General features: G+C 30.6%; 2 protein-coding genes across 2 annotated transcripts; both read left to right on the top strand.

The window, feature by feature from the left end:
- The first annotated feature begins 9,932 nt into the window (after positions 1-9,932).
- On the top strand, positions 9,933-19,774 carry LOC129308513 (cadmium/zinc-transporting ATPase HMA2-like). The gene is given in 11 exon segments (XM_054949648.1): positions 9,933-10,459; positions 10,863-11,126; positions 14,005-14,102; positions 15,214-15,480; positions 15,566-15,692; positions 16,097-16,424; positions 16,637-16,743; positions 16,746-16,838; positions 17,060-17,074; positions 17,077-17,261; positions 17,730-19,774. Coding segments are annotated over 11 exon segments (2,388 nt in total). The 5' UTR covers positions 9,933-10,251; the 3' UTR covers positions 18,426-19,774.
- Positions 18,663-19,858, top strand: LOC129308512 (uncharacterized). The gene has a single exon (XM_054949647.1). The coding sequence runs from the start codon at positions 18,663-18,665 to the stop codon at positions 19,272-19,274; it is 612 nt and encodes a 203-aa protein (XP_054805622.1). The 3' UTR covers positions 19,275-19,858.
- The last annotated feature ends 3,791 nt before the right edge of the window (positions 19,859-23,649 follow it).

Here is a 23,649-nt window from a genome sequence, read left to right as displayed (position 1 = left end):
TGCTTAAAACTCAATTATTTTAATTAGAACCGACATGCATTGAATTATAAAACCTAGTTTAGAAACTAAATTATAACAATGTAATAAATGAAATAACAGAAACCATTATATAGGAAAAAACCAAAATAAAATAAAATCTCAGCTAAAGCAAGTATAACATTGCTTTCGATATCTTAGTCTAATTAAAATGATAAATTATGAAACTTCAGGGAAATCACATCGAACTTTTTACTATAAAAAAAACATTTTGGAAAATGAACTATAAAACAAATTTTTGATGCTAGATTGAAACTAATTAAGTGACGTTTGGCTAATATTAACGATATATATGTCCATCAGTAATTAATAATAATAACAGGATAGAAACGTAAAGTACAAGTATAACTTCTTGATATTCTAAAAAGAATAGTAAGATAAAAGGTAAAATGACAATTAAACCCCAAAATTATATAAATGATAATTTAATTCCTTAATATGTTATAATTTTATTAATATCTTTTGAGGCTTTTATATTAATACATTTTAACTTAAAAAGATTATTTTATCTTTATTGATAAATTATAATTTTTTTAAAATTTTTGAAATTAATTGAAAAAAAGTTGTTATTTTTTAAATAAAAATTATGATTAGGATTTGTTATTTTGAAAAACTTGCTTTTCAATAATAAAATTATAGTCAACAAGTTGTGTTTTTTTATTCAATTCTTGCGATTTACAAAATAAAAGTTATTATTTTTTAAGTAAAAATTTTGATCAGGGCTTGTTTTTCAATAATAAAAATTACACTTGATAAGTTGTAATTTTTTATTCAACTCTTATGATTCACAGAATAAAAGTTATTATTTCTCAAACAAAAGTTGTGATTGTGACTTATTATTTTTAATAAGGATAAAATAATCTTTTTATTTTAAAATTTATTAACAAATAAGTCGTTAAAAATTTCTGTGAAATTATAATAGTTTAAGAAATTAAATTATTATTTATATAATTTAAGAATATTTTATTATTATTTTCTCAAGATAATATTACGAGTGAGGGGAAAAAAAAAACTTTTAAAAAGGTGCACGTGGCATGGAAACATAATCCTTGTCCGAGTGTCTGACTCTACTCTCTATGATGTATGCATGCAGCTGTGGTGATTGGCTTTTTTTCCCCACTTGTTTTTTATGCAATAAAATCCGTTTATTTAAGTTTTATAAATATAAAAATCACTTTTTAAAAAACATCATTTTTGAGAAATTTCAGAAGGTGCGTTTAAAACTTTTAAAAATAACCTGGAATTAAAAAAAAACAACAATAACAACGACAACTTTAGAGAGCGAGAATGTGAAAGTGGAATCTTTCAAAGTTAAGGTGACATGCCAGCATCAAAGCCCACTTAATTTGATTCTCATCACTTTTTTTTTTTTTTTGTGTGTGGATTTTTTCATTTCTCTGGTTGGTTTAATTAAGATTTTTGGTTAAATGTAGCTTCAGCAGATTCCTGGGAAGTTCCGCCATTTCATATTTTTTTCGTAAAGCCCTGACGATCTTCTTTCCATTGCATGTTTCCTTGTTAAAATCAAATTCCTTAAACTCATCATTTCTTTCGTGTACGAGTTTGGACTAAAATTTGAAGAGTTATGAAGATGAAATTGATTTTTTTAACAACAATTTGATAACCGATATTTAAACTTGGCCCAAAAAAAAAACAAGATCACCAATATTCAAATGTTATCAATAACCCTTCTAACATAATTTTTTTTTTTGTTCAAGTTACTACCGAGTTGAAAATCGGGATTAATTAGCCTCGTGTTTGTTCATATCTCCATATACGTCATAGTATTAAAAATTAATTCAAAGCTGTGATTAACTAATTTTATTTTTAAAAATTAAATATTCATAAAATATTATAGAAAATGATAAAAAAAACTATAAGAAAATACCCTATTAGAAAACTAATACTAATTAATAACATAGGACAATATTAGATTTTTAATTGTATATATTATTTTGCATAGTTAGAGTGGTTATAACTATTTTATTTTCTATTATTATATTATTTTTTAATAGATCTTGATAGATGTTTATTTTATTCTATGATAGATTTTGATATATCCCTTTCCTTCTATAAATAAATATCAGATTGAAATTACTAAAATAAGTTATTTTTTTAAATTATATTATAGCATCAGGGCATGTGAAATTTCTTTTTTAATTATTTTCTCTCTTATTTTGAAATCGTATGGCTCCCAAACCTATTGTTTTGTTTTCCACCATTATGACTACTCTAGATGTTACTATACCTGCTGAAAGAACTACTCCTTCCTCATCTTCTTCTACCTCTCTGCCCTTCACTCGTGATTAATATGATAGACTTTTCATTCTTATATAGACCCCTATACTTGCTGCTTCACCAACTTCTTCAACATAAGTTAATCTTGTAACTGTCTATCTCTCCTTCGACTCCTTCTCTCAATGTGGCTTTGACATTGTATATCTTACTTACTTTCTTCTAGATGTCTTTTGTTTGCTTGGATCATTGATAGTAGCATGATTGATCATATATGTTCTTTACATTAAAATATAAAAGAAGTTTCACATTTAAAAATTAAAAGATGGATCATGAATATATAAGTTTAGAAAATATCTAATCAAATGGCTTAAGCTATTTTAGTAGAGTATATTATCCTTGAGCATACTTAAATATAAGAAATCTAAAATGATATCATGAGCCATTCAATTGGGAGACCAAACAAAAAACCGAAAAAAAAAGAAAGAGAAAAAAAAAGAAAAAAAATTGAAAGAATGAAAGATGAAAAAAAAATACAAGATATTTAAAAAAAGAAAAATAAAAAAATAGAGAAGGAGAAGAAAAAAAAAGAAGAAATTAAATAGACTTGAGGCCTCTGAGATTAAAAAAAAATACAAGCCCAGGCAAGGAGAAGAAAAAAATGAAAAAAAAATAATAGAGAGAATATTAAAATATTAAAAAAGTCCCACATCTAAAGATTAGAAGATGGATCATGAATATATAAGTTTAGAAAATATCTAACCAAATGGCTTAAGCTATTTTAATAGAGTATATTATCCTTAAGCATACTTCATATAAAAAATGTAAAACTTTGTTGATCATTTCTTTGAGTTAGTTCCTACTTCTCCTGTTTCTTTTCAGTTACCTAATGATTTTATTGTTCAAGCCTATCATTTTGAAACCATTTATTTTTCTTTTGATTTTTATCTTACTAATGTTTTGTTTATTTCTCAAATTGACTATCATTTGATTTCTACTTCAAAACTCACCTTTCACCTTTATTGTTTCTTAATCTTCAATGTCACTCATTATTTTATTCAAACCCTGGACTCTTCTAAAACTATTGGTATATATGAGATTTAGAATGGTCTCTATATTCTTCAATATCATGTAAGTAGGTTCTTGTTTTCTTCATTTTCCATGGTTAGTTTACATTATAAGTGAAACAACCCCAACCTACACACCAAGTTTATTTTATTTAAAACAATATTATCATCAAAAACTCAAATTTTTAAAACATTTACCACGATAGAAAAAAGTATATCATGATAATAAAAATGAAAGGCATTTTTTCAAGCATTATCATGGATATTCCATCCTCTTATAGTTGAATGAAAATCATAGACTCTAACATGAAATATAACATTAGCTTTAGGGAGGGCATATTTGACGAGGGACTTAAGAAGAAGAGACCACCTATCATACTAAAAAGATATTTAGTCTCCTTTTTTGACCTTCCAGTCAATGTGAGATAAAAAATTATTTCAAACTTTACAGATACTAGTCCAGGTATAAGAAAAGGAGCTAGTCTTGCAAACCATAGGAATATTGGGTTTGTTACATTTATATTTGTCATGGATGATCTTGACTCAGAGACAATTAGGCTTCTAAATAATACCCTAACAAAGCTTCATATACAATTAAAGCAATGTTCCAAGGCTACCACAAGACTTGTCCTTCATAATATGATCCTAAGCGTAGAGGTGAGGCTTTTTAGTACCATTAGATGAATCCTAAAGGAAGTTATGCCAACATTTTTCTAATTCATTAAAGACATTATTAGACAGCAATATGGTTTGTATGATATAGTTGGGAAGGGTAGAAAGGACATGATTTACGAGGATAGACTTTTCAGTGGTGTTGAGAAATTGATTCTTCTAAGTAGAAAGATGAGAATTTGTTTTCTAGACTAGAGGAGCAAAAGTTAGCTTGGAAGCTCTTTCATGAAAAATAAGAGCCGTATTTGTCAGGATTTCTAGTGAGCAAGATTTTCAAGTCATTATTGATTTGCATGGCTCTATCAAAATTGACATTCTTAGAGAATTGGAGTTTAGATTTAGTAATGTTTATTTTTTTGCTAGAGGCATTGCAAAAAACAACAAGACATTGATCAATGAATGGTTCTTGCTTGATTAAGAGAGGCATATGTAAAAAGTAATAGGTCATCGACGAAAAACAAATAAAAAATTGAAGGATCATTAGTTGCGAGTGTAATGGGCTTCCGTTTCTTTTTTATCAATAATACTAAGAATAGAGTGACTTAAACATTCAATGTAAAAAACAAAGAGATAAGAAGATTTGCGTACAAGCAACAAGTTAAAATAGATCATTCACGTTTTGCAAGCCCATTATATATGTGTGTGTCTCTCTCTTTTTTTGTCAATTTGTTCCCAAACAGAAATAGAGCCGACAAAAGAATAGCTGCATAGGTCCAAGCAATCTAATTAACGGAATTAATTAAGTGAACCGATCATCAAAATTCAATTTGACCCAACAAGTTCAATTCGATTTGATTCAAATTATCAACATGGTTGGGTCAATAAATTTTGTACATTTTGGCATCAAACAGACTAATGATCACATTTACGATGTGATAGGCTAACAGTGCAAAAAGTAAGCGTCACGTCACTGCTCAATACGCTAAAAAGCAATTGGCTTCACAATGTTATTTTTAACTAACTACTCTTCTCATTTTAAAAAGATTATCTACCCTATTTTAATCCGTAGATGTGAGTTGTGTTTATTAAATGTTCATTAAAAAAAATTAACTACTTTTTTTATTTAACATTTTTATTAGTGGAGAATCTTATACAAAAAAAAAAGAAAATTTCTTTGAGAAAAAAAGAAATTAAACCTTTGAAGAAATTTTGAAATAATATTAAAATAAGGTTAATGAGTAAATAGAACTCTGATCTCTTGCTCAAAAATCGTTTTGGATTTTAAACTTTTAAAATATATAAAATAAACTCTCAATTTTTAAATTCATAGTAAGATAAACACTGACCGTTAACTTTTTTAACATTATTACTATTTATACTGGTACAGTAATAATTAGGGTTAAATTCATAAGAAAATAAAGTCTAAACAGCACTTGTATGGACATAATAGTGTTAAAAAGTTGACGATCAACGTTTATTTTGCTATAAATTTACAAGTTTATAGTTTATTTTGTATATTTTATAAGTTTACAGTCCATGATGATTTTCAAGCAATAGTTTAAAATCCTATTTATTCATTAACCCTTAAAATAATTTGTGGAGTTTGAAATTTTCAGAATAATATGAAATTTTTTGATAATATACACTATCATAAAAAGACTGCAAAGCTAATGCCATCCGCTTGCTGATCTGATCTTAGAGATTAGAGATACGGTTTATATGGATTGAATTATCACAATAGATGATGGGCAAGGAAGCGACTTTCAGATTCTCCACTCATGCCCTGCTTCTTGTGCTGATATTCTTTAGACTACATGGTTAAAACACACGCACACACATCAAATCGAACGAATGTAATCGGCATGTTAGTATATTGAATTAGTTCAATCAATATCAAACTTCACCAAAAAAATTGTCAACCACGAGGAACAATTTATTTTAGCAACGGATAAAGAATCAAAACAGCGTGCAGTAATTTGTTGATTTAATAATTTTTTTTAATATTATCTGATCTGCTTGTCCAGATTAGAACGAATCTGTATTGACACGCATAAACAACCTAACAAATTGTGCTTTTATGAACATGAACGAAATATAATCATGTATTAGATTTTGGTAAGCAAATTAGATTTGGATTCAACGAATGGTACAAATTCACTTATTTAATAAATATCTCGCATGATATGATAATGATGGTCGATTTAATCAATGACCACAAGAGATTTTATCATACAACACTAAATTTTAAATTTTTGGTGAGGACAATATATACATGAAGGATATTTTAATTATGATGGTTGTTTTGAATTTTTTTTATAAAATATATTTTAATAATTTTTAAGTATCGATGAAATAAAATAATTGTAATGAAAATATTCATTAAGTGAATAAATTTGTGTCACTTATTGCATTCAAATCCAAGTAGAATACAGAGAGAATGTCAAATTGAAGTTTGTATAAAAAAAGTTAATGAACAAGGAAGATTTTTAAATTTAAATACAGAAGTTTGAGTATTAAATTTGAAAGTTGAAACGATATATTGGTCCTAGTTTTACATTAATTTTTTTAATGATTTTTAATTGTCAGTCTCTCGCATTATGTATTACAAGCAGAACAACCAAACTTTGTTTTTATTAGTTTTTGCTATAAGAACAACCGAAACTATAAGCATCAAAACAACGCAATAACAAACAGCAACTCTAATTGAATATTGATTTCTAACCGAAACTATAAGCAACAAAACAACGCAATAACAAACAGCAACTCTAATTGAACATTGATTTTCTTTTCATGTCATGTGGCTTTCCTTCCTTGGCCGGCGAGTTTCTCAAACTAATATAAGCATAATTCCCTCTGTTTAGTATTAGAAAATATTTATATTTTTAACTCAATTACACCTTCAAACGAGTGAGCCAAATGATCTTTTAAATTACATACAAACTTTTTTAATATTTATCTTTATTTAATGAGGTGTCTTAATTAAAAAATCTTATTAATTTTACTGTTGATTGAGGATATTTTAAAAAAAATTTAATGATACCTTAAAAGACTTAAAATACCTTATATTTTTATATTTTATTAATTATACTTTAAAAGATTCAAAGTATTTTATATTTTTTAACATGAATTAATGGATGAAGTACTTCCTCCTAATCTAAATATGCCTATGGATCTCAATATTTTTAACAAGCTAGTTAATAAAATACTAAAAGCTAAATGAAGTCCAAAAAAAAAAAGAATTCTTGTATTGATCCTATATATTATCTTATCTATACTTTGTGTAATTAGAACATGTTATGTGTCATATGGTTGTAAATAGGCAAGAAATAGGTACTTTATTCTAAAAATAGGGAGATTCTAAGGAAGCACTTTGTTTTAAAAATAAAATTATTAAAAATAATGATACATGATGTTTTATTTGATTAAACTAGTATAATATAAAATGTTTTTATTGGGCAAATCATGAATGACATGATACATCAAATTTATGCAAAAAATTTTCATATAAAAATTTGTCAATTTCTTTTAAACATACCCTCAGTTAAATGTTTAAGTGATTGAAAAGTGCATCCCATAGTAGCATAGCTCAAAGACCTTGTAAACTATCTTTTTATATACCTTTTTTAATATATTTAATGTTTTTATTAAAAAAATTCGGTAATTTTAATTCTCTACTAGGATATTCTAGAAAACTCATTAATTACACATCCCTAAAACTCTGAATTCAGAATTATATCTAGGAACAAAACAAATCTGAAAAGTTACATTAAACGTATATAAGACTCAAATTCAATAAATTGATAATGTTAATTTTTATTAGATTTTGATATAGTTAAAAAAGTTGTTAATAAGATATGTATGACCTTGAATATTAGTTTTTTATACTACTTCCTTCATCCCATTTTATGAGATATTTTTTGCGATGATTTATTGTTCCAAGATATAAGACATTTTTTTTAAAAAAACTTAAGGTTTTATTTCAATATTACTCTGTATTATTTCACCCTGTAAATAAATTTCCTTTTCTCTATCTTTTATTAATAAAGGGATTTTTCAAAATGTATAGAAGAATTAAAATTATAAACTATATTTAATGAACTTTATTCGTATATGTAATTTTAATTTGTCAAAAAATATCTTATGACTTGAAATAAAAGACTAATACTTACTTACTAATTTAGAAATGCCACTTAAGTTAGTGAATTCTTGCAAGATTAAACCACGTCATAATACGGAATGAAAATGACAAGAAAACGTGGATTTTAGAGTTGGATTCCAAAGTTGTCGCATTGATTCTCCACTACCATCCTCAACAGAGAAATTAAAACTTATTATTGTTCTATCAACAAAAAAAGAATCGAGTTAATTGGCCGGGAACGAATTTCCTTCTTAATTATCTCACTATTTTTATTTATAATTAATAGATATTTTGTTTTCCATATTGTGTACAATTTTTGATGAACCGTAGTATTTTATAATCTATTAATAACACATACTACTATTGGCCAAAAAAATAAAAAATAAAAATACTAATATAAATATTACTCCTTCCATTACAAATTATAAAACAATTTAAAATAAAATTACACATACTAATAAAGTACAATAATAACACTTTATAAATTTATTTATTTATAATAAAATTATAAACTTTTAAAACTACCCATATACACTTAATCATTTTGTTATAATATTATTTCAATTCTTTTTATACTTAAAAATTAATATTAAAAAAGTGTCATTGATGAAACTGTATTTGTCAAATTTTTTATATTTTGAGATAAAAACTTACTCCAAAATTATTTTATAATTTGGGAGAGAGGGAGAGTATCTTATTTTGTTGTTATTACATGCGTTAGAGTAGTTTGCATTGAAGTGGCTTACTTACACCGCACTACACCTCAATCATTTAAACTACTTGATTGAAGGCACAATATCATGTGGGGAAAATGACATGCAAGGACTTAAAACTTGCAAAATAACAATAAAGGAAAATGAACTTTGAAAGCTTGTGAGGACTAAAGGTCATGGTTCAACTGACAAAAGCAATGGCGGTGGAGGAAAATATTTTAAAAAAATAAATGAAGAATATTTTAATTATTGAATGGCAGGATATTTAAGATTTTATTGGTCGTTTTTTTTAATTTTTTAGCCACAGAGGTCCTTTATTGTGATTTACCCGAAATTTGATACCCTTAATTGTAATTATGCTTCTTACAAGTTCCTACCATGTCATTTTTCCAATCTTGCTCTGGTCATAGAGAAAATGACAATTAGGTCCTACAAGGTTCAATCAATGATGATTTGGTAATTGACAATTTTTTTAAATGAGTTGCAAATAAAAAAAATTCTAGTTACAATAAGATAATTACACTTGAAACTTACTCCCTTCAATCCTTTTTTTGTAAGTAACTTCTAAATAATTAGTCCATGAGTTAGTTAGAATAATAAAATTGTTTTAAAATTAAATTACTTTTTAGTCTTGTCGATAAATTTAAAAAAGAGTGATTTGATATGTAACAATTTTTTTTAAATTTAAATATTACCATTTCTTTTAGAATTTGTTGTAGGGTATTGTTGGAATTGTGCATAAAAATTACAAATAAAAAGGAAAAATAACTCACATAAAGGACTAAGAAAATCTTCTAGACTAACAAATAGGACCGGATGCCTTCTTTACGTTTCAAACTTTTAAATTTATAATTGTATAAATTGATATTTTTAATTTATTTTTTAAAATTAATAAAAACTAATTATCACTAATTTAATCTTTTAAAACCTACCTATCATTCTCTTAATAATATTAGATTCTGTAAGCACTTTTTTTTTTTCCAATGAAATTGGATATGTTCATAAATGGTGTTTTTTCTTTTAATTTTATATTCACATATTGACATGATCAATTTTCTGAAACGCTATTTTTATGTAAAATGTCAGTGTGGTTTCCCGTGGTTCTATATAAGCATCTCAAGAAGACAAGAACCGCCCTTCATAAGCCCCCCTGCTTTACTCAAAGCCTCAAAGCGTCCTCACTCTCCATACAGATTTATACTAATTTCTCCTCTTTCTCCTTCTTCTTCTCCATCAAACATTGAATCATTATTTCCATGTGTTTCCACCTCTTAACGGTTTTTCTCTTTCACGCATGTATTTTCTCCTGATTTGCTGGAAACGTTTCGCTCCGCTCCAGGGCCTTTGATTCACCTCTGTTTTAATCTCTGTTTCCGAGGAGTTTCTGAATACATATCTCTGCAGAATTTGCCAGCGACTACAGTTGGGTTCTCTGTAACGTCCATCAATCATGACGGAGCAGGAAAGGAAGAAGGAAGGAGCGAGAAAGATGAAGAAGAGCTACTTCGATGTCGTAGGATTGTGCTGTTCCTCGGAGGTTCCGCTGATTGAGAACATCCTCAAACCTCTGGAAGGAATCAAAGAGGTTTCCGTCATCGTCCCTTCCCGAACCGTCATTGTCGTCCACGACACTCTGCTCATTTCACAGTTCCAAATCGGTAAATCCACCTTTCCCATACCTCCTCTCTTTGCTTGTCTTGTCTCTTGCTCTCATTCTTTTAATTTGCTTGGATCTCATCATATCTGAAGGATCCAAAAGTAAAAATTACACCGACATAGAGTCATGCAATCAATTCAGATGCTGCTCAATTGGGCTGTGTTTGGGTTGGCGATGCGATTTGTGGAAGCATGCAGAAAATTTTTTCAACATTAATATCCGGCACGCATCATAAGGGAGAGAACTAATAATTATAAGAAATATGTATAGATTAGAAATAACAAAATAAGCATATAGTACACGGTAGAAATATAGTAGTATCTCATAATATTTTTTATTTTTAAAATTAAAAAAAATAAAGATGTACATAACATATATGAGCTTTGTTTTCTATGGTGTGGCAGCTAAGGCGTTAAACCAAGCAAGGCTGGAGGCGAATGTGAGGGTCTATGGAGAGGAGGAAGAGAAGCAGAAGCACATGTGGCCAAGTCCATACGCGATGACGTCAGGAATATTGCTGGTGATATCACTATTCAAGTACGTGTATGGCCCACTCCAATACGTGGCCTTAGCAGCTGTTGCCGCTGCTCTTCTTCCCATTCTCCTCAAAGCCTTCGCCTCCCTCCGCCACCTCCGTCTCGACATTAACATCCTCATCCTCGTCGCAGGTATAATTTTTTTTTTATAAATAAAAAAATTTAATCTTATTTATAAAATACTGGTCAATTTTTAATATTTTTTATATTTTTAACTATTATCAAATATTTTAAATAAAAATATTTGTAATTAGATTTAAGAATATGTTTTATGAATAAAGGAAGAAACTTATTGAATTTTAAGATAAATTTAAAGAGGTTTAAGGTTTTTTTTTAAAATCTGGTGAAACATGCTTGAATGTAACTTATCAATAGGATTAGAGAAAATAAGAACCAGCTTATCATTAATTTCAAATTATAGCACTCTACAGGTGCATGAAATAACGTTTGCAATTGGTTTAGGAGAAGTTGTCCCTTTGTTAACTTTTCGGTGCATTATATGTTTTCAAAATACAACTTGATGACATGTGCAACCCATGTTAATAAATTTTTTTGAATTAATTATAAATAAGATATTTAAATTTTAAATATAAATTTTATATTTAAATTTTAAATATAAATTTTATTTTATAAATTATGATTAAAATTTTTATCTGCAAGCATCTGAATTAATATTTGTAATTTATTTTTTTAAAAAAGTTATCAAAAACTTGCTGTGAATATCCCTGATATTTTAATGTACTTGATTGGGGGAAGCTTAACGAACAAGGACTTATAAATTTATTGCCGGGATTTCCGGGAAAGCAAGCGAGTAAAGAGAGGCTTCTGTTGTCTTAAAGTTGAAGGAGAGATTCCTGTTGTGTGGATGTATAAGTATTCCTTTTTCATTCAAAACTAAAAATAAAGAAGCGAGAATCATATTAAAGGTTATTTAAATAAATTATTTATAAATAATGATCAACACAGAATGAATTATTATTAAAATAAAAATATGACTTATTTTTTTTAAATGAAAATAAAGATAGGCATTATTGAGTTTTGCCGTTTGCTTGTAAAATTGTTATTCCATTCTTTCGCAACTTTTTCATGAGTGGGAACACCCTTCGAGGCCTTGTTCATTTGGAACAATATTTTATACAACTAATTAATTACTCATCTTCACGCTTTCTTCTACTTGTTCTTGTCAAGTCATTATATTGCTTTTTTATTTTTTTTAAAAAAAGAAGACGCCAACTTTTTTTTCCTTTTGGGACCCAAAAAGTAGATAACTTCCTTTAATTTGTTAGGCTCCATACAAAATAAGTTGCTTGGAGTGTGTGTAAGAAACATGAGCTAAGATACATATAGTTAGGGAGAATGGAAAAGCGATGAATGAGGATTGAGGACTGCAAAATGTTGAAATTGAATTGGAGTACTAGGGCTATTTTCTGCATTTTACAAATTATCATTAGGACTAAAATATCTCTCAAAATAAGTGACTATACGTGCAATTCGGACAGGAATATTTTAGTTAAAATATTATTATTTTTAAATTGCAAAAAGAACCACGGTCCTGAATTCAATTTCAATATAGTTTTTGGTCTTGAATAGTTATTACTGATTTTTAAGGATTCTTAATTGCGATTTTCCCCTAAGAGAAAGAGGTGTATGTGTATGTAATGAAGCATATAATAATAATAATCCAATCATGCAGAGAAGACGTGGGGAGGCGTCTTTTTCCTTTCTTATAAAAGGCGGTTCCAATTGAAACAACAGGTGGTGGTGGGGTGGACCTTTATTTTAAAGCACGTACATTTTTCTATTTGCTTTTTAGAGCGTGCCATTATCACTACCATTTATAATCTATTTAATTATACCAATTCTTTTTTTTCTTTTTCAAACATTTAACCTTGTTCTAGTGTTTCTTTTGTAAAATAGCTTTAATAATTAATTATACCATTTATATTCCATCCAATTATATTTGACAGACTTATTGTTTTCTAGCTAGCTTATGTAGTTTTTCCGAAAAATAACAAGATATGGGGAACAATAATTAAATCAAAAAACTTTTCAACATAAAAGTATTCTATCCGTCCCAAATTATAAAATAATTTTTAAAAAATTTTATTATTTCAAATTATAGGATAATTTAAAAAAAATAAATTTTATTAATTATACTTTTCTAATATTACTCTTTATCTTTAAAGAATTGAAATGATATTATAGCATAATGATTAAGAATATAAATAGATTTTTAAAGCTTATAGTTTTGTTTTAAAAAATAAACTTATAAAGTATCATTATTGTGTTTTATTAGTATGTGTAATATCATCTCAACTTATGAGATGGATGGAGTATAATATTAGGACAAAATGAAATTTGTTATCATAAAAAATCAAATAATTAATTTTATTTGTTATGATTATATTTTAATTTAGTCTCTTATAGTTAATAAAAAATTATTGAAATTTTTAATGTTAACCTAATAATTTTTTAATTTGAACACTCTTTTGTACTCTAGTGATCAGAGCGTTGATTTGTAGAGCTCACTAAATAAATTATTTAAGTTATAGATAGAAATAAAATAAAATAGACGTCACTATCCATAGTTTACTGATTGCATATTAATTAATCTCTAAAAAATTAAGCCTAAAACAATGCATCTATATATCTATTCACCATTGATAATGAAAGTTAATTTTCTCGTGTAAGATGAAGCAACAAATTTGTTTTGCACGAAATTCTAAGCATCTTCTTTTGGAAGTTCTTGTAGAAGTTAAGTGATAATGTGATTTCCTAAAACCACTTATTATATATAATTATTATTTTTTGGATGTGGTTATTTGATAGGTGAAATTTGAACACTGTTGAGCTCAATTAATGATAAAATTTTGAAAGATGTTTCAGCAAGCACGCTATATATAAATAAATAATTTAATAGAAGGGAAAACAGTTTTGGCAAAGTTTAATTATTGAGATTCACGGGCCAAAGAGCCAACGGGGCTAATATTGAAGCTTTTGATTTTGATAGTTGTGGGAACTATTGTCATGCATGATTATTTGGAAGCTGCTACCATTGTCTTCCTCTTCTCCATTGCTGAATGGCTTGAATCAAGAGCAAGTCACAAGGTATACTTTTCTTTTTCTTTTTTTAAAGATTTTTTTAAAAATTAATTATATGCATGTAAACTTTATTATATCTCTAATCAATCTGTTATTTATTGGAATAAATATGGCATGTAAAGAGACTATCCGCCAGCTCGGAGACATCTTGAATTCTTGATGATATGCTACTTTTTGTCCAACCTTAAACAAAACATATATACCATCCACAAATATGATACTATATTTTATGGCTATTATTTTATCAAGTACTACTAATTACTAAGATAGCTTCCTTTTACAATGTTTTAAATAAAAAAATTTACAGTAATCTGTTTTATTTACAACAGGTGAATAATAATAGTCATTCTCAATCTCTATATGCAATGTAAAGTGAAAATTGTGCCTGGTTAATTTATTTTAATTGGACAAAATTTTATATGACAGCAAAATTACTTAAACGTCCTTCATAAACTTTGGTGATATATATATATATATATATATGTATATAAGTATTGGTCCTTTTAGTTTTATCATGTTTTATTATTGGTTATTGTACTTTTTTTCCATGTTTGAGATTTCTATGATTTTTTCCATCAACAGCTTTAATTGCTCTATTTTTAAATATGTTCAAAAAAATCATGATTCAACATTAACAATATTAACTTAGGACATTTGATGAATATATTAAATAAAAAGCTTAACCCCGGAAAAATCACTTTACAACAGTGCTTTTGTCATAACAGCCTTGTCAGAAAGCAACCGTCTATTTTTTTTTTAAATTTTATGCTCATTTAAATTGTTAACTCATTATATTTTAAATATGTTAGCATCTTCCCTAACATTGTTAGTTAAATATTAGCCAATTTAACATTGATATTAGTACTACATCATCATCTTTCAAATATATTTAAAAGTAAAAAGTTTATCGTTGTAGACGAAAAAAATTAGAGAACAAACCAATAATGAAAGCTGCTAAAATTACATGCACTAATAGTTATGCTTACAGAAAAACCAATTCATAAACAATCACGGAGAACTGCAATGCATAATTGATAGTAAACATTAGAAAAAAAAAATGATTTGCCGAGAAAGAAGAGGCTGCAAAGATTCTGAATTGCAAAATCAATGGATTCAGGCGAGTGCAGCAATGTCATCGTTGATGAACATAGCTCCCCAGAAAGCAACCATAGCCGAAACCGGAGAGGTTGTGGACGCCGACGAGGTCAAAGTGAACACCGTACTAGCCGTTAAAGCAGGGGAAGTCATACCAATTGATGGAATTGTTGTAGATGGAACTTGTGAAGTCGACGAGAAAACTTTGACCGGCGAGTCATTCCCTGTACTGAAACAAAAGGACTCCACTGTTTGGGCAGGCACTATCAATTTAAATGGTACTCTTTCTGTAATGCCATGTAAACCCAAGTGTTCTTCTTCCCCTGTTTTGTGTAATGCTGTTGTTTTGGGTTTTTGGTTGAAGGTTATATTAGTGTTAAACTAATGCCCTGGCTGAAGATTGTGTGGTGGCGAAAATGGCAAAGCTAGTGGAAGAAGCTCAAAACAGTAAAACCAGGAGCCAGAGATTGATAGACAAGTTTGCCAAGTTTTATACCCCAGGTTAGTCTGCATTTCTTGCATTTTCAGTGGTTCTTGAATCTTAAAGGCAATTAATTATTGACTCCCATTCACTCGCCTAATTTGGCATCTGTTATTACTTATTTGATGCCTCTTAATACGGGCACGACAATGCATGAAAAAAATAAGAGGGTTTAGGGTGACAAAGCTATTGAAAATCATTTGGCCCATTTCAATTTTCCAAAAACGCTTGATGATAGCAAATACATTCATGTGATAATTATAATTGAGAACTCATCTGATCTTTATTATTTTTTTTTTTAAAAAGGCCATCCTAAATGCATGCTGTTTCTCGTCCTCACAGTGGTTTACTATAGCATATGTCTTCCATTCCTTTGTTTCTTCTGTGTTATTCATGGTTCTCATTTTTTTGGTTATGTTCGCAGCTGTTGTGATCATATCAACTCTATTGGCGGTGATTCCAGTTTTGTTTAGAGTACATAATGTGAAACATTGGGTTCATTTTGCGCTTGTGGTTCTAGTAAGCGCATGCCCATGTGCTCTTGTCCTTTCTACGCCGGTTGTGACTTTCTGTGCGTATACAAAAGCAGCGACATCGGGCCTTCTCATCAAAGGGGGTGATTACCTGGAAACCCTTGCAAAAGTTAAGGTCATGGCGTTTGACAAAACTGGCACCATTACAAAGGGTGAATTTGTGGTGACAAATTTCCAATCCCTCTGTGATGATGTGGATTTGAACACGTTGCTTTACTGGTGAGATCTTCACTTCTTTCCTGGCTCTTTCAAACAACAGAGTTTCTTTCGCGAAATATCTCATGAGAAAAGATAAAACTGAAATTATACCTTGATAATTTCAAATTAGATGACGACTGGAATTGCTTTGGAATATTTTCCCTGCAATTTATACTATTCATTCAACTTTCGTATGTAATACAATAATTGAAACCTGAGGTTTGATTTTCTAGGGTCTCAAGCATAGAAAGTAAGTCAAGTCATCCATTGGCGGCAGCAATTATTGATTATGGAAAGTCACTTTCTATTGATCCTAAGCCAGAAGAGGTGACAGACTATGAAAATTTCCTGGAGAAGGTATTTGTGGAAAAATTGATGAGAGATATATTTACATTGGAAGTAGAAAAATTGCCACAAGAGCTGGGTCTAAGACAGGTACATATCTTTGCCATTTTGTCTGAAATAAAGTTCACAGCTTATTGTGGTGTAGCGTATATTGTAATATGTTCCCCCTTCTTGATGGATATTAGAAGAAATTTTCATAAGTCACACCAATTTCCTTCTTAGCCAAAGCAAGATTGATACTTATACTATCATTAACTTGTCGTTTTTTTGATGGGGCCGACTCTGTTCACTCTAATTGCATAAATTTACAGTTCCTGCCTTTGAAGGGGCTCTCAGGGAGGAAAGACTATTGGCTATGTATACTCAGGAGCAACTCCAATTGCAGTTTTCTCTCTTTCAGATGTTTGCCGAGCTGGGGTAGTGGAGGCTCTAAGTCAGCTAAAGTTATTGGGCATCAAAAGTTCCATGCTTACTGGAGATAGTCATGCATCTGCCATGCAGGCTCAAGAGCAGGTTTGTGGTTTGGAAAAATATTTCTTTTTCAATGAATTTTTAGTGCTTCATTTAATATTCTTCGTGAAATTTGTTCTTTTAGATTTTATTTGTTTTGGTCTTTTCTTGTTCCTCCTTTTCACTGTTTTCTCTCTTCATTTTAGATTTTCATGCATAAATATTAAATTTTGGAATGCAAACTGATGTTGCATATTTAATAAATTTTGAAACTGAAACATCTCAATATGAACTGAATAAGGCTTGATTCTAGCTAGCTAGCTTCTGCAGGAAAGACATTTACCAGTACTGGATTTTATATCAAGAAACAGAATTCAGTTATTTATATTGTGTGACAGACGATTTGAGATCTTATTTTGAATTTTGTAGTTATGTGACTTTGCTCTAATCTCAGCATTTACTTTCTGTAGATAACATCAGTGTGGTAGAAACAGAACTAATTAATAATGGCAAAAATAATTTTATCTACAGCTAGGGCATGCTTTGGAGCAAGTCCACGCAGAGCTTTTACCAGAAGGAAAAGCCAAAATCATCACTGAATTCAAAAAGGAAGGACCAACAGCCATGGTTGGAGATGGTGTGAATGATGCACCAGCATTAGCTGCAGCTGACATTGGTATCTCAATGGGTATTTCAGGTTCTGCACTAGCAAGCGAAACAGGAAATATAATTCTCATGTCAAATGACATGAGGAAGATACCACAAGCCATTAAGCTTGCAAGAAAGTCTCGAAGGAAAGTAATAGAAAATATAATACTGTCAATTGTGACTAAGGCTGCAATCATTGGCCTCGCCATTGCTGGTCATCCACTTGTTTGGGCAGCAGTTCTTGCCGACGTTGGAACATGCTTGTTGGTAATCTTAAACAGCATGCTCCTCCTGCACCGAAGAGAGAAGCATAGAGGAAAATGTTGTAGATCTTCCACTCAGCTACATCTCCATAAAAGTGGATGTCATGCCAATAATGGCAAATCTTCACACCACCACCACCACCACAAGCATGATACTCATCAACATTCTAGAATTATAGAAAACCATGACCAAAGTAAGTCCAGTGATGAATTCCGTGAACCAAATGTCTGTCATCATGGAAGATGTGAGAAAGGTAGTGTCCAGTCGCATGATACAGAAAGCAAGGGTTGTCAGGATCTCAGGACAAGATTGTGATTGGAGTAGGTAAGTGTTCAATTTCAACAGACATTCATGGTAGCTGTTCGGAACATATAACTCCCACAGCACATCACATTGCCTCAAAGAAATTTTGACCCAACTCTTATGATGGAGCATCACTGAGTTCTGCCTGCCATTTCAAGCATTCGCATGATATAGAAAGCCAGGTTTGTTCAGAGTCTCCTCACATGATCCTGACTGGAGCAGATAAATGTTCGAGGGCAACAGACAATCATGGTTGTTTGGAACAGAACTCCCACAAGACATTACAATGCCACGACAGAGATTGTGGCCCAGTCAGTCACGATGGAGTATCGCTTGTTTCCCCTGCAACTTCAATCTTTCTGCACAGAAAGAAGTCAACAATCCAGCAATAAGCATCACTGCCACTTGACCAATGATTTTGAAACTGCTGAGGATCATAATCTCGGAAAGACGCCAAGATGCGATCATGAAATTGAGCATCGAAGTTCAGGGCCTCTATGTGACTTTAAGGTCTGTGGGGGCGATCATATCGCCAGCGCCATAGACAATAAGCATGCCGAATCAGCCTCAACACATGCTTGTGGGAGCTGGGAAGACCAAGAAAAAGCTTCTTGTTGCAAAGGCTGTCCAGATGAATGTCCTGTTGTGCGCGCCTCTTCAAGTGAGAGAGACGTTGGTGCATGTTGTGAGGGCTCTTCAAAGGAATCCATTGAGTTTTCAATGGCCCATGCTTGTATTAGTTTGGACAAGAGAGGCATTGGTGGGTGTTGCAAGAGCTACATGATGGAATGCTGTAGTAAGCACGGACATTTAGGGGCTGCTTTTGGAGGTTTGCCCGAAATTATTACTGAACAGGTATAGCTGGCTCTGGGCCTCAGCCCTCAGTAACAGTTGTCAGCATGTCTATTCTTGCTATATGTGATAAAGAATCCACAAGAGTAGAACCCAAAATTTCTCACTAGAAGTGCATATATACTATAACTTCTTGGTATTACTCATGTATAATTTGAAGATATCTCATAATTACGGTAACCTCAATTTGACCAAGCAGATCCGCTGGAGATAATCATCAAGTAGGAACCTGACTTACCCTATGGTATGAACTGAGGATAATTATATAGGTCAATACAACATGATGAAGCATTTTCCCCTGTTTTTCTAGGTTATTAGGAATTAGGCTCCGTCAACACATGTGGGAGGGAAAAAGTGAAGGAAAATCACCCACATGGGAGTTCGTTGATTAGGTGCTGATGACTTGCTTTTTTGTAACCTCATGTTTCACCTATACCACGTGCTGCTGGTTGTACTAACTGTTGATGCAAGAAGCAGGCACTTAGCTTATATCAGTCTATGTCACTGAAGTGTATTGCCCTTCTCTTTGTTGTTGTTGTTGTTGTTTTTGGTTTATGAACAAAGGAGCGGCCTACTAGCTGCTAAAGCTTAAACAGTCCTGATCTAGCTCTATCCATCTGATCCTATGCTGACAAGCTTGACGAGCTAAAAAATCTGCAACTTTATTAGCTGAACCATAGGCATGTGAAACCATGATCGACCAATCCCGTTGCAAAGTAGATCGAGATTCCTCAATGAGCAATCTGTCCTGATGTGACTTATATCGCCTCCATTAACCTATTCCACCGCTTCTAGTGAATCAGACACTACAATCACCTGACGCAGCCCCATATCCCACGCCAGCTTGGTTCCCATCAAAATAGCCCAAGGTTCAGAACTCAAGCTATCAGATCCGACTTGGCCAAGGGTGAACCCTGTATTGCCTTTTTCTTTTTTGACAACACATTGTCCTTTTCTTTTCATTGTGCTGAATCGATAGATTTTATGGGCTGTGTTGTATTATTTTCTAAGTAATGCTAAGCTCATTAAAGTAAATGAACGAATAATATCCCCCATTTATGTAGGGAGGAGATTGAATGGACAAAGTCAACTAATTAATGAGACTGGATCGTAAAATGAAGTAACCGTTATTCCAGATAAGAGTGAGGCCTAAAAATGAGATTCTATCCATAACTTATTCTGTGCCTCCCAAAGAATCATATTCTTGAGTTCAGTCCATGTGATGCGCCAGACCCGTAAATTTCTTATCAAGCCGCATGCCGCACAGCTTATACTTACACACACACACACACACACACACACACACACACACACACACAAACACTTATATAGGTTAAATTTGAAGGGCAAAAATTAAAAAGCAAGCATGCTTTGAAGTGTTGTAAATAGTTATTCCTTCCCATTTGGACGGCAAATATTACAACGCACGGTTCACTTTTCTAAAAGGCACACCAGCCAAAATAGCACTCTATTCCCATATAAATGATCCCATGTAGTTAAAGCAGAAGAATCAAGTAAACAAATCTTATCTCCCCCATCCATCTCAAACCATTCATCAAGTCGGTGTTCCATGGGGATTTATCAGTATTAGTGAATGCTTGAATTAACAACGTTCTTTTATGCATATGTGCATATATCTCTTCAGTTAAATGAGTCATGCCTGGCTAGTTCGTGGAGCTAGAGGTCTACAGGAAACAGGTATAGGGTAGTATGTAGCCAAGAATGACTTGCCAGCCGATTTGTATGTCTCGCTGTCATCATGTGAAGCTGAGGGCTTTATCTGGTGTTGGTTTCAAGTTGATGTTACCTGGCAAGTTGTTTTTGGCTACATTAAACTCTATTCCTCTCATATAAGGTGCCTGAGTTGGTAAGTTAATGATAGTGCTTGTTGAGCGAGCAGCCTCCTATAAGAATCAAGGTATTAATATCTAATTCAGGTTGTCTGAGTAGATCAATGAATAGGTGAACTCGTTTAAGAGTTTTAGATGAGCCAATATGATTGAATTTTATATTTTTCCTTCTCCTTGTTAAACCTAAACAACATCGTTTTGAATAAAAAAAAAAAATAGCAGTCTATCATATTTGTATTTTAATAACTCTGTTTTGTTGAACTATGTATCGTTTATATTCCATTTATTTGTATTGAGACCTCTATTTAACCATTACTCTCTTTTTAGGGTTATATATGTGAATATTTATATACTTTAGTTAAATTATCGTAATCATGAATAGATTGACCTATGATTGGACTATATTGAATTTTGAACCACTGTTTTAACCGGTCTAATTTTCCCTCAAGTATGGTATGGTTGCTGGCTGGCTGCTTCCAGTTTGAATCCACGCTTTCCTGAAAACTGTTCGGCATTTGTGGGGAAGTTGGGGGAAGTTATTTGGATGACATTGTCTATATTTCTGTTTCGGCCCAATTTTTTTGGGCCTGGAGCAGTTAGGCAACATATAGTTGTCTTTTATAGTTTTACTTATGTCTCTCTCTGTTTTTTTTCCCAGTAACTACGATATTCCTTCATCATATACAAGTGTCTATTTGACAAAATTTTGGAGACGCCTTCATTTTGTCCTAATTGTTAATAGGGGACAAATACAATCAAGTAGGTGTGACACATTTGATAACAATATGGTCCTCTTAAGTATTATTTTAGAATTTAATTTTTAAGGTAGGTATGGAAAGTGTCGCTTGTAGAAGGACAATATCTTAAATAGTATTCAAATATCTCGAATATTATTTTAGAATTTAATTTCTAAAATAATATGATCATCTTAAGTATTATTTTAAAATTCAATTTTTTGAGATGTGTATGAAAAGTGTTGCTTGTGAAAGGGCAACTTATTAGATGGTGTTTAGATTTCTTCAAAGATTAATTTTATAGCTACCAACTGTATGGATATCTTAGAAAACCAAAAAATAAGGAACGTATGCATAAAATATTGAAATTTGCTTAGCCTATGAAATTACTGAAACAATATTTTAAAAGCTAGATCGGATGATCGATTGAAAATGTTAGTAGATATTTTTAATGTTTTATTTATATATCAACAAAAATACTTTATCGATAACATGATAATTAAATAAAAAATAATATTTATAGATATATATATATATATATATAAGATTAAAAATATCAGTAATATCATCCTCAGTTTAAAATTTTTAGCCATAACATATCAAGCTTTAATTTCCTCAAATTGTTTATATGTACATTTTTTATTTGCCTCATTTGTCTTTTAAAGCAAATAAGTTTTTAATTGATTCTACAAATAATTCATATAATGCTAACAAACAAATCATACAACCAAAAATTCACCATAACAATCCAGATAAAAGTTGACATTAAATAAGATAAAAAGAAAAAACAGTTCAAAACAATTGAACAATCTAGTTTTTGAGTTAACTCTGATTCTGTCAAAACCGCCTGATTTCAAAATGATCCTAAGCAGTCAATTTCTAAAATGAGTTAATGAGTCAAACTGAGTTCCTTTTGTTTTCGGATGGCAATCCAATGGCCGGTCCAATTGTTCAAGTCATAAAACATTATTACTAAGTGATATATATATATATATATATATATATTGGCCAATGCTAAATGATATATATACTTCCTCCAAGCTTATTTATAAAAAAGAACGGATAACTATTGCATACATATAAAAAGTATAGTTAAAATCAATATCTAAGATTTTTTCGCCATAATACCACTATTGTTAATCATACCCAATTGTCACAAAGCAAAACACAAGGCGGGATGCCGAGGAATGCACAATACCATGTAATTTAAAGTGACAGTATTAGAGACAAAAATATAGTGTCATGATAATTCAATATGTGAAACAGAATTTAAAGTAATTTTCACATTTGTGCAGCTCACTGTGAATATTGCGGTTTGAAAAATTTTTTAGCTTAAAACAAAAAAATATTATAGTGTGGTTCCAACATCGTTCGACTTTGTGCAGAGATGCTGAAGAATACTGATGAGGTGTCAAAAATGGAGCCAAAGACAAATTACAAGAATAATAATATTAGTAATGGCGTGCCTTGTTTAAAAAGTTACCAAAATGCCTTGTTTAATAAATAATAACTCTGCTATGATCCTCTCTTTTTGCTGCCAGTTAAACGACAAAGTAATTAACTTTTCCAAATTGAATTCAACAGCTAAATACATCATGCATGATGCATGTTGCACTGAGTCTAAAAAACTAAGACACGCATTAATTATAACCAATGAATAATGTATCTTAATAATTAAAATGAAATCAGGCTCGTCAAATATACATGTTATTAATTTAAAAGTAAAATAAGCATAGAGGACTTAAATAAACAGAAACCTTTGTTATATTCTTCTTTCCTCTAGTTGCGCTGTCAATTATT

Source organism: Prosopis cineraria, unplaced genomic scaffold, assembly GCF_029017545.1.
Source record: "Prosopis cineraria cultivar Desert tree isolate PC_DT_omini unplaced genomic scaffold, ASM2901754v1 PC4, whole genome shotgun sequence".
Taxonomy (NCBI): Eukaryota; Viridiplantae; Streptophyta; class Magnoliopsida; order Fabales; family Fabaceae; genus Prosopis; species Prosopis cineraria.
Note: the sequence above shows the minus strand (reverse complement) of the source record. Positions and strands in the feature narration are given on the sequence as shown.